The sequence below is a fragment of the Neoarius graeffei genome, chromosome 5, assembly GCF_027579695.1.
Source record: "Neoarius graeffei isolate fNeoGra1 chromosome 5, fNeoGra1.pri, whole genome shotgun sequence".
Taxonomy (NCBI): domain Eukaryota; kingdom Metazoa; phylum Chordata; class Actinopteri; order Siluriformes; family Ariidae; genus Neoarius; species Neoarius graeffei.
In genome coordinates, this window is record NC_083573.1 from 104,474,308 (window position 1) to 104,486,767 (window position 12,460).

At 42.3% G+C, this 12,460-nt stretch overlaps 2 protein-coding genes across 9 annotated transcripts in view; one reads left to right on the forward strand and one right to left on the reverse strand.

Moving 5' to 3' along the window:
• The window catches only part of ntng1a (netrin g1a), a 386,861-nt gene extending 380,689 nt beyond the window's left edge, over positions 1-6,172 (reverse strand). For 7 of the 8 annotated variants that reach the window (XM_060922688.1, XM_060922682.1, XM_060922686.1 and 4 more), the window contains exon 1: positions 5,921-6,169. In XM_060922688.1, the coding sequence (XP_060778671.1) occupies positions 5,921-6,169 (249 nt within the window). Of the gene's footprint in view, positions 1-5,920 lie in introns of all 8 variants that reach the window. The other variant, XM_060922689.1, reaches the window with a different exon arrangement.
• LOC132885807 (endoplasmin-like) lies at positions 1,871-5,798 on the forward strand. The gene is given in 4 exon segments (XM_060920325.1): positions 1,871-1,887; positions 2,030-2,191; positions 2,193-2,457; positions 5,652-5,798. Coding segments are annotated over 4 exon segments (591 nt in total).
• Positions 6,173-12,460: the final 6,288 nt, after the last annotated feature.

Consider the following 12,460-nt stretch of genomic DNA (forward strand, 5'->3'; position numbering starts at 1 on the left):
CTGGCGGATAGAAGTCTAATGACGTCACCGTTCCCATTTCACCATCACTGACCCTCAATCAAGTGATTAATAATACAATGGGGGGATAATACATATTCAGATTCTTTTTGTAATTTAATAAACTTCCAGTGCAACTATCCACTTCAAATTTAGACACGTAATGTCTTTTGACCAGGGCTTTGAACCAGAATTTTTTTCCTATTGGTTCGTTCCGAACAGAAACAGAATTTTAACGTTTCCGGTTTTGGGTTCCACCATTAAATAGACGTTCCCGAACCGGTTAGAACAAAAAATTTTCGTTCCCGGAACGGTTAATTACGTTCCCTGTCAGCTGTTTAACAGATGGCTATAAAATTATGTCTCTGTCTCATCCAGCTTAAGCCAAATGTAGGCTAATTCTATTACAACCTTCATTAAATAAGACAAGAAATAATTCAAAACAATTATTATTTCAAATGTTGGCGATTTGGATTCTCAGTATGTCTTCCCATCTACACAAACAGAAAAAGTGCCAAAAATGAAAGATAATTCATTTAGTGTGTTACCAAAGGCTAGTCAGGCCCTATGCATTGATAGGCTAACAGAGGTTAACGTCATTTAATGTTCGCGAGCCTCTCATTAACGTGGACAAATATATTGATATCGTGTTTGAAATTGATGTTTTTGAATAACGATAGACTGCAATATTTACCTCTTATTTAAGATGTGGAGACGTGATAGTAGTCCACCCTCCCGCTCTCTACATTCAGTCAGCGAACGTCACACAGGAAGTGAACCCCAGCGGGTCATAGAAACTTGCGCAGGAGAAGAATGACTTTTTTATTTGTAGGCTACGGAAACTTTGAGGAATGAAATAAAAACCAGTATTAACCGGTTACCATTATTTTTAATAAGCGTTTCTGTTCCGGAACATAAAAAATAATAAAGTTTCTGGTTTCGTTTCTGTTCCATGTGAAATCGAAAAAGTTCCCGGTTTTCGTTTTCGTTCCTTGAACCGGTTCAAAGCCCTGCTTTTGACTTTATAAGTATCAGTGTGATCAGTATGGGCCGATTCTCCTCAGAACAGTCGATACTTTCTCCAAAAATAGACTTTCACTCTCTGAGATTTTCCATTCCATTTCCCCGTTGTCTTAAAACAACCTCTTCTTTCTGATCCATTAGTATGTTCGTAAACCCAGATTTCCTCCATCACTGTTGTTGGCAATTACAGCTTCAAGACCTCTACAGAAGCAGCAAACAGCTTTTTGCAGCATCGTGGTTAAAGTTTGGCTCATTCCTCTCACCAAATCATCCTCAATTCCCCAAGGATCCCTCTGATGGAGTCACAATTTCACATCCCCCTGAGAATTGTTCACTGGGATTCAGGTCAGGCGATTGGCTCAGCTGTGCGAGACCTTCACGAGTTACTGCGGCTGTGTGGTCACTGCCTTGTTGAAACGTCCATCTTCTTCCCAGTTTCTTAGCTGGATGACATTAAATTCTCCTCTAATATATCCAGGGACATCACTCCATTCATCTTTCCTACTTTGACATGTCATGCCTCAGTACAGTTTGCACAGAATATCTACTTGATATCATGATGCTCCCACCCCCGTGCTTCACTATGGATATGATGGTGTTCTTCAGATCATACACTCGTTCCTTTTTTTTTGACAAATTTAATTATAGCTGAGTTCTATTTTTGTTTCATCTGACCAGAATATAGACATATACATTGTTCCCAAAAGGTTCTGTGCAGCATTTATATATAGAACCTGATTTATTATATAATATGTAACCTTTATACATTAACAGAGTGTCTGGATAGTTTTCTTTTTTTAAGCATATCTTCATTTATATTTATGAATACATATTATTTCATCAGGTTAAGATGTACAAAGTCAAAAAGTATTATGAGTGTGTGTCAGCGAGGGTGTGGTTGAGCGTCAGCTGTGAACAGCAAGGAGTGAGGTTGAACCAGCAGGCCCAAATATCAGAACTTCATCAACGGTGTGGTGGACTCTGATGATCTTCCTCAAAACATCTCCAGAGAGACTCTGCAGCAGCACAGGTTGCTGAAGGTCATCTGCAAAAAGCTAGTCTGCAAGACTTGGGACATGATCGAGAAAATTGACGAGGAGCATTACAATGACAAGTTCTGGAATGAGTTTGGTACCAAGATCAAACTGGGTATGATTGAGAACCACTCAAACAACTAGACTGGCTCAGCTGCTGTGCTTCCAAACCTCCCAGAGTGAATCAGGGCTCTCTCGTCTGGAGCAATATGTTCAGAGGATGAAGGAGAAGCAAGACAAGATCTACTTTATGGCAGGAACCAGCAGGAAGGAGGCTGAGTCCTCTGCCTTTGTTGAGAAGCAGCTGAAGAATGGATATGAGGTCATCGACCTGACTCCTCACCGTTCACAGCCGACGCTCGGCCACACCCTCACTGCCACATTGTGGAAATCTGAAGTGGCTGTACGGACTGGAAGGATATTAAATACAAAAGATACAAAAACAAAAGTGATTATTTTTTTTGCCCCTGACTGCATGCTACTGTACTTAAATACTTCAATGTCACAAATGACACACATACAGATATTGTTTTGAAAGCAAACCATATTAGCTGACTTCTGTGCAGGGGTTTTATTTGTACCCATTGATCATTTAAGTAAGATGATTACTTTTGGATTTGTGGTGGACAGTACCGTATATCCTTGATCCAAAAGCCTCATCTCTTCTCATTCCTTGATTCCTCCGCATGCTTTTGGACCTTGACTGAATTTCCAAGTCATGGGCTGAAGGACGCAGGGTCGAGGAATCAGGAAGGCACCAATTAGAGTTTTAGGATGTGCTCAATACACATCTGGTTTACATTCAACATTCAAGCTTCGAAGAATTCATTGTCTCTGTCTTGGATATTCGATTTTGTGTGCACATAAGGGTGTAATAAATTCTTCCCAGATGTAAATGTGTGTCTCTGGACTATTTCCTACACTAGAAGCTGACATTTTTCAGGAATCCTACAGGTCAAGGGATTCCTGTGGGATTCATATGGCATGGAAGTCAATTCTACTATTCATCATGTGACTGGGACAGGACAGGAAAAATGTCACCAGGAGCAGTGGGATAGGAATCATAATAACAATAGATAAGTTTTATATCTATAAAGATGCAGTTCTAATAAGAATAAATGTTAGTTTCTTTATTTTGAAGCTCTCCGTGTATTTAAGAAAGAGGTACACAATGTTGTGTAATCAATCAGACTGTGCTTCCTGTCTACACCTATCTATCAGATTCAAGTTCCTTCCCACAACACAGCCATAACCAATTAGACTGCAATTCCTGTCCTTAAAACCCACTTATTAATTAGAGTACAGTTCCAGCTGACAATACAGCTGGAACCAATAAGACAAGAGGTCCCACTCACAATAAGCAGAAACCAATTGGACAAGAGTTCCCACCCACAATTAATGATAATCAATCAGACAAGAGGTCTATCCATCCATTATCCATAACCACTTATCCTGTGCAGGGTCACGGGTACACTGGAGCCTATCCCAGCTGACTATGGGCTAGAGGCGGGGTATACCCTGGACAAGTCACCAGAGCATCGCTGACACATAGAAGCAAACAACCATTCACCCTCACATGTACGGTCAATTTAGAGCCACCAATTAGCCTAACCTGCATGTCTCTGGACTGTGGGGGAAACCGGAGCACCCGGAGGAAATCCATGCAGACATGGGGAGAACATGCAAACTCCACACAGAAAGGACCCTGTCAGCCACTGGGCTCAAACCCAGAACCTTCTTGCTGTGAGGTGACAGTGTTAACCACTACACCACCGTGCCACCCCAGACAAGAGGTCCCGCCCATAATAAACTAGAACCAATCAGACTAGTTCCCACCTACAATACAGCTGTAACCAATCAGACAAGAGGTCCCACCCTCAATATCCCTGTAACCAATCAGACAAGTTCCCACCCACAATATCCCTGTGACCAATCAGACAAGAGGTCCCACCCACAATAAGCTATAACCAATCAGACAGGAGTTCCCACCCACATTTAGCTATAACCAATCAGACAAGAGTTCCCACCCTCAATACACCGTGACCAATCAGACAAGAGTTCCCACCCTCAATACCCCATGACCAATCAGACAAGAGTTCCCATCCTCAATACCCCTGTGACCAATCAGACAAGAGGTCCCACCCATAATAGAGTGCTCCGAGATGATGCTAAAAATAGTAACACTGCGGTCTGTGCGGCCATCTTGGAAGTCACTCGCTCCAGAGTGCTCATAGAGTACACATCATAGAGTACACATTCACCGATTCGTTTCCACGTTAGAGGGCTTAGAAGCTTGGATTTTTTAAGAATTTAGACATCTGAAGTGATGGAGCACTACTGTGAAAGTTTGGATAAGCAGGCACGGGAGTGTTATGCTGAGAAGGTACGTTTCATTGGGAATGTAAATCCATACACTGTTAGTGAGAAGGAATGGAAAGCTGACCCCAGCTTGTTGCCGCATGTGACATACATCGATCTTGTGAACTATTTAGTGTTTCACCCAAGTCCATTTTGTGAACTAAAGGATTTCCAGAACTACAAGAGTATGGAAGCCAAAATCTAAATAATGTTTGAAAAACTATTATAATTATCAATTATTTTAGTCAGTGAATAAAATGTAGGCCTAGTATGTAACTTGTACTAACAGCATGTGTACATAAACATTACTAGGCCTAGATCTTAAATGCCATTTGATGCAACAATGCACTGCAGTAGACATAAGCTACCTAATGTGACAAATATATCCATTAATCATTGCTGAAAGTACATAGAAAAGATAATAGTTTGTATCACATTTATTTCAGTAACTATGAAATTCAAGACAATATTAACCTACCTGTCACAAAGTGATCAGAACAAATCCGGATACAGTCAAGTTGTCCTAAATTTGATCGGTTAATGGCAGCCAGCCACTGTCGTCTCCTCCGCTCGCTTTTCTCCTGTGCTGCAATTCCCTGGTTAGTCACGACTTTAGGGAGTCTGTGGAAGCTTTTGCCACCCTTTTCCCCCCGGCTACTACAGCCAACAATGACACACGTATTCGGCATTGTCACCCCTCTTTGCTTCGCTGAACAACAACAATGCACTGACACAGCGACCTTTGACTTCCAATATGGCCGCTGCTGGGTTCGCGCTGACCTCGAAGCACTCTATAAGCTGTAATCAATCAGACTTCAGTTGCTTCTCACAATAAACTTATAGCCCTTTAGACTGCAGTTCCTACCCACAATACATCTGTAGCCAATCAGACCATAGTTGCCAACCCAAAATACTGTTTTAAGAATTTGATGGCAAACCCAGCCCAAAATTGTGTGATAACCAAACAGATTACAGTTCTAACCCACAAATACATCTGTCACCAATTAGATGGCAGTTCTTAACCCCAAAATATCCAATTGGACCTCAGTTTGCATGCACAAAGAAATGCCACTGTGACCAGTTGGATTGCAGTTCTTGCTCCCACTGCTACCAATTACATCATTTTAAAAAAGACATGGCTCAGATTATGGAAGGATAATGCTCTTTGTACTTCAGTCAATGTAAAATGGATTTGATGAAGTTCCAAGATAAAAACGTTTGATCGATCTTTCTTGTCAGTGTTTTGTACTCATGCTCATCACTAATATAGTGAAGCAACAACAAAATGACTTGTTCGGTCAGAACAGCATATTTCTCCGATCCATCATCATCATCATCATCATCATCATCATCCTCTCACAGGCCATTTGTCAAGTAAAGGGGTAAAATGATTTGCACGATTTCTTGGCAGAACAGCAATGAAAGCACTTCCATGCATTTCCACTCACAGTCCACTCAATGGTACTGTGACTATACACTCTACCCCATTTACCCCATCACACACTCACCAGGGCGCAATAGGTCTCAGGCGGGTCTCCACAGGTGATGTCTGGAGGGTCGAGGGTCACCTTGAGGTACTGGGTCATGTCGGCAGCCTCGGGCTGGCAGGCCATGTAATCCCAGGTGAGTCCACTGTCCGTGTAAACCTGCGACTTGCACATGTCATAGTGGCCCCATGTGGTGGGGTAGTGCTGCATGGCCAGTCCGAAAAAACACAGCCAAGCTGCCTGAAGGGTCACCATCAACCACACGCGCATGGCTGCCTGAGCACGGATAGACAGATGGAGCAAATATGGATACAGAGAAAGGGTGCGAAGGTGTGTTCAGGGGGCCAGGTTTACAAAATAATCCAAGTGTCAGAGAGCAGAGGGTGCCAAAGGTAAGGGAACATGCCAGCTTCTTCTGTGCACACTGTTTCTACGGATCCACTGGGAGAGCTGAGGGTGATAAACAGAGAGAGAGAGACTTCTGATATGAGTCGTCTTCTGTGGGATGATACTGTTGATGGACAGACGTCTCAGCTTTGCTTTCTGTCAATCATCTTCCTCTTCCTGTCCGTCGTTCTGGGAGGAGAAAGCAGAGAAAAGAAAGAAGCAGGGAGTGAGAATGCGACAAGGGAATAGAATGTGAGAGAGAGAGAGAGAGAGAGAGAGAGAGAGAGAGAGAGCAAGACCACTTGGGGGTCTTATCCACCTTGCTGAGAAATCTCACATTTCAAAGAGGCCATCAAAGAGAACATGATCCACAGCTTTCACATTACACACGCCATTCCTGTCCATAGCTATTCATCCATCCATCCATCTCTCTCTCTCTCTCTCTCTCTCTCTCTCTCTCTCATATACACACACAGCTCTATATGACACCCAAATGGAATTAGGTCTTCGCCTACAGTATATGAAAGGTCTCGGAGGATGAGATTTGCAAAGGAAGATGTTGTTTACACTCCATTTATGTGAGTAAACCATGATTTGTTTAATAGAGGGCAAATCCTGGAGATGACACATATAAAAGTTACTATAGTAACACCATATCTGGAACCTGACTGCAATCTACACACACACACACAGGTTAGAGAAGAGCAGAACAAAGTGTATGAGGGCGGGATAAACTCTGAAAGAATGTTCTTGCCTTTCTTTTTCCAGCCAACCTGATTATGACTCTGTTGGCCCATCATACTGGTCTTTCTTCCTCTCACTCACACTTCCTGCAAAGTGTTTGCACTTGTTGCTCTTCCCTTCTTTCCTTATTTGGTCACAGCTTCCTGTTTAGGGGTGGCACGGTGGTGTAGTGGTTAGCACTGTCGTGTCACAGCAAGAAGGTCCGGATTCGAGCCCCGTGGCCGGTGAGGGTCCTTCTGTGTGGAGTCTGCATGTTCTCCCCGTGTCCACGTGGGTTTCCTCCGGGTGCTCCGGTTTCCCCCACAGTCCAAAGACATGCAGGTTAGGTTAACTGGTGACTCTAAATTGACCGTAGGTGTGAATGTGAGTGTGAATGGTTGTCTGTGTCTATGTGTCAGCCCTGTGATGACCTGGCGACTTGTCCAGGGTGTACCCCGCCTTTCGCCCGTAGTCAGCTGGGATAGGCTCCAGCTTGCCTGTGACCCTAGTCTGGCTAACGCGACTTCAAAGCTCTGCGAGCATTTGGTCTGGCAAATATATTAAGCCCAACCATTTCCCAAAGTGCGTGGTTGACCCGCCTCCCTGAAATGCCTCAGTTTGCTACTGGTCGAAGCCAGAAAAGGCTGTGACGAAGCTTAAACCAATCACATCACTCTTTCCTCTGACATATGCGACGCGACGGGGCTAACTGGTAGATTAAACTCTTACCGAAGCCGGTCGGGAGCAAGGCGAAAACGTCCTTCCTTTCAATAAATACCTCCAGGGCTGCTCTTTGCTCCGTTTTCAATAACTTGCTCCATGTTCGTAATGTTTCTAGTGAATGAAGCGCTTCCGGCATAGATTCTGTAAACAATCTATGGCTTCCGGTCGCAGTTCTACTACGTCACTGCCTTGAACACGCCTCTACCCAGGGCCGTTGGAGATGCTCAAAGTTGATTGGCTCCCGATTTTTCGGGAGCTTGGAAGAGCTGTAGATAGCTTGCCTGGCCAGACTAAGCTCGCAACAGGCCCTCGTGTTGCGTCACGCTTAGGATGGGCGGGCCCAGGCTAGGATAAAGCGGCTAGAGATAATGAGATGAGATGAGCTTCCTGTTTAGGTCATGTGACCAATTTTTTGCTTCCTGATGAAGTGCTGGGGAATGTAAACGAAGGTCATTATATACAGTTGTAGTCAGAAAGTTTACATACAGTAACATGAATGTCATCTTGGATATGAACGTCATGGCAATATTTGGACTTTCAGTCATTTCTTTTTCTGTAGCAGAATGATTATACAGCATACATCTTTAATAAAAAAAAACACTAGAATTTGGTGCAAAAGTTTAAATTTTCTTTGGGTTTTCTGAAATCAACACTGGGTCAAAATTATACATACAGGGTCAAAAATTTACATACGCTCACTTAGATTATTAATTCGGAGGCGCTGAAACTTCCAAAATGTATCTTATCTTGCCAAGGCCGAGGTCTCTTAACTTCCTGTTAGTGATCATGATTGGATACAGCTGGGAACTTCTCTGTGGCTTCATAAAAAGGGTTTGTTTACAGCACTCATTGGATTGACCAACACACAATACAATGGGAAAATCCAAGGAGCTCAGTGCAGATCTGAGAAAGAAGATTGCAGATATACAAAACTCTGGAATGTCTCTTGGAGCCATTTCTAAACAACTGCAAATTCCAAGATCAGTTCAAACAATCGTATCCAAGTTATTGTCAGTTGTAGTCACTTTGCCAAGCCACTTTGTTTCAACAAAACCCAAACTGTCACCCACAGCTGAAGGGAAATTGGTTTGGATGGTCAGGACCAACCTGAGAACCACCATGGCACAGCCCTGCCATGAACTGGAAGCTGATGGATCACTGTCTACAGTTCAGATCACCATGGACTAAGAGGCTACTATCCAAGAAATAACCCCCTGCTCCAAAACTGACACCTTCAAGCTTAACTAAAGTTTGAAGCTGACCACACGGACAAAGAAAAAGCCTTCTGGAGGAAAGCTGTATAGTCAGATGAGATAAAGATTGAGTTGTTTGGCCACAATGACCACCATGTACAGAGGGACACTGTACCAGCTGGTGGTGGTGGTAGGATCATCATGCTCTGGGGCTGTTTTGCTGCCAGTGGAACTGGTTCATTGCACAAAGTGGATGGATTAATGAAGAAGGAGGACTACCTCAGAATTCTTCAGCATAAACCATCAGAAACTTGAACACGACTTGGGACTTGGGAGTTACAACAGGACGATGAACCCAAACACGCATCAGAGCTGGTTGTGGAGGATAAAGCAGGCTAACATTAAGCTTAAAACAAGTCCTGACTTCAACCCTGTTGAAAATATATGGACTGTGCTTATAAGTCGAGTCCATGCCAAGAAAAAAAAAAATTAATTGAACTCTACCAATTCTACCATGAAGAGTCGTGAAATAGCCAACCAGAATTCTGCCAGAAGCTTGTTCATGGTGAACAAAAATGTTTGGTCAAGGTGAATCTTGCGAAGAAACATTTTACCCAAATATTAGGTGTGCTGTATGTATAATTATGACCCTGTGTTGATTTTAGAAAACCCAAAGAAAATTAAAACGTGTGAACCAAATTCTGTTGTTGTTTTTTTTAATTAAAGCTGTATGCTGTACAATCATTCTGCCACAGAAAAAGAACAGTTCAAAGAAATGACTGAAAGCCCAAATATTGCCATGACATTCATGTCACTGTATGTAAACTTCTGACCACAACTGTAACGTCACTCTTGTTACCGCCTCACACTGTAGTTGCCATGGCAACTTCCTTACGCTGTAGTTTTTCTACCATTTATTCTACGCAATTAATGTTAGTAATAAAAATTGGAAAGTTTAATCAATCAAATGAAAAAATTTTTACTGAAATTCAGTAGGCGTGGTTTATCATCAACATGCTAAGGTAATGTTTGTATTGTTGCTGAAAGCTGACAGAAAAATAGAAATAATTTGTTTGTTTATTAGCATTGCATGTCAACATCAGAACAGAAAGCTGAAATCTTTTATACTACAACTCGAGAAAACCAAGATAGTATTGTGATAATGCAGACTGCACCTCATCTCATCTCATCTCATCTCATCTCATCTCATCTCATTATCTGTAGCCGCTTTATCCTGTTCTACAGGGTCGCAGGCGAGCTGGAGCCTATCCCAACTGACTACGGGCGAAAGGCAGGGTACATCCTGGACAAGTCGCCAGGTCATCACAGGGCTGACACATAGACACAGACAACCATTCACACTCACATTCACACCTACGCTCAATTTAGAGTCACCAGTTAACCTAACCTGCATGTCTTTGGACTGTGGGGGAAACCGGAGCACCCGGAGGAAACCCACGCGGACACGGGGAGAACATGCAAACTCCACACAGAAAGACCCTCGCCGGCCACGGGGCTCGAACCCAGGACCTTCTTGCTGTGAGGCAACAGCGCTAACCACTACACCACCGTGCCGCCCAGACTGCACCTAAGCAGTATTTATATTCGTTGTCATGGTGACATTTCAACATGCTTATACACTCCCCGGCCACTTTAATAGGAACTTGCTGTTGATTCTAAGATCCCTGTTCTTGGCTATAGGAGTGGAACCCAGTGTGTTGTTCTGCTGTTGCATGCTGAGATGCATTTCTGCTCACCACGGTTGTAAAGAGTGATTATATGAGTTGCTATATGAGTCCTTCCTGGCAAAAAATGCTCGAACCACCTCAAATCTGTCCATTTTCTGATCTCTGCCCTTTCTTATCAACAAGGCGTTTGGTTCCACGCACAGAACTGTCACTCACCCACTCACTCGATGTTTTTTGTTTTCCGCACCATTCTGTTTAAACTCTTGAGACTGTTGTGTGTGAAAACCCCAGGAGATCAGCAGCCGTTTCTGAAATACTCAAACCAGTCCATCTGAAATACTCAAACCAGTCCATCTGAAATACTCAAACCAACACCCACGCCACAGTGAAAGGAAGTCACACTAAAATTGAGCTCGCAGTTTTTCCCATTCTGATATTTGAACATTGTGAACATTAACTGAAGCTCTTGATTTGTATCTGCGTGATTTGATGCATTGAAGGGATCGGCTGAGTAGAGAACTGCATCAAACTGCAAGTAGATGGATGGGTGTTCCTAATAAAGTGGCCAATGAGTCTATACTGTAATATCAGGAGTTTTGATTTGCAGCCAATCTAGATTTTGTTTAAAAAATTAAATTATAAAACACACCATGTCATGCTGTTACAGGAAAATAATCAGTGGCAGGATGGCATGATGAAGCAGAGATACCACTTTATTCCTCTTATACTACAGACAGCGATTAGAAGTGTTTAGTTGTTCAAGATGACGAGTCGTACCTTTTATCCATTTGCAGTTACATTTAATTTAACATTGTGGAACAAAAATACGCAAAGTGTAAACTCTTCTGTCCTGACGATGCTGGAATGAGTATGAAACTGGAGACTCCTTCCATAAACGTTCAACAAACATCTCGTTACAGAAAACGTCATAATTATGAATCAATTATATGTTAAAAAAGTTTGGTTACGTGGAGCGTCCGCCGTACAAGCAGCTTCCTGTTAAAGCTTGAATAAGTGAATAAGCAGCTTCATGTTCAATCATGAATAAGTAGCTTTTTGTGAAAGCGTGAATAAGCAGCTTCCTGTTAAAGCATGAATAAGTGAATAAGCAGCTTTGTGTTAAATTGTGAATAAGCAGCTTTGTGTTAAATTGTGAATAAGCAGCTTCCTGTTAAAGCATAAAGAAACAGTTTCCGGTTAAAGACTGAATAAGTGAATAAGCAGCAGCTTTGTTTTAAATCTTGAATAAGCAGCTTCCTGTTAAAGCATGAATAAGCAGCTTTGTTTTAAATCTTGAATAAGCAGCTTCCTGTTAAAGCGTGAATTAGCAGCTTCCTGTGAAAGCATGAAAAAGTGAAGAAGCAACTTCCTGTTAAAGCTTGAATAATTGAATAAGCAGCTTCCTGTTAAAGTGTGAATAAGCAGTTTCCTCTTAAACTGTGAATAAGCAGCTTCCTGTTAAACTGTGAATAAGTGAATAAGCAGCTTACTGTTAAAGCGTGAATAAGCAGCTTCCTGTTAAATCATAAATAAGCAGCTTCCTGTTAAAGCATGAATAAGTGAATAAGCAGCTTCTTGTGAAAGCGTGAATAAGCAGCTTCCTGTTAAAGCGTGAATAAGTGAATAAGCAGCTTTGTGTTAAATTGTGAATAAGCAGCTTCCTGTTAAAGCATAAAGAAGCAGTTTCCAGTTAAAGTCTGAATAAGTGAATAAGCAGCTTTGTTTTAAATCTTGAATAAGCAGCTTCCTGTTAAAGCGTGAATAAGCAGCTTTGTTTTAAATCTTGAATTAGCAGCTTCCTGTTAAAGCATGAATAAGCAGCTTCCTGTGAAAGCATGAAAAAGTGA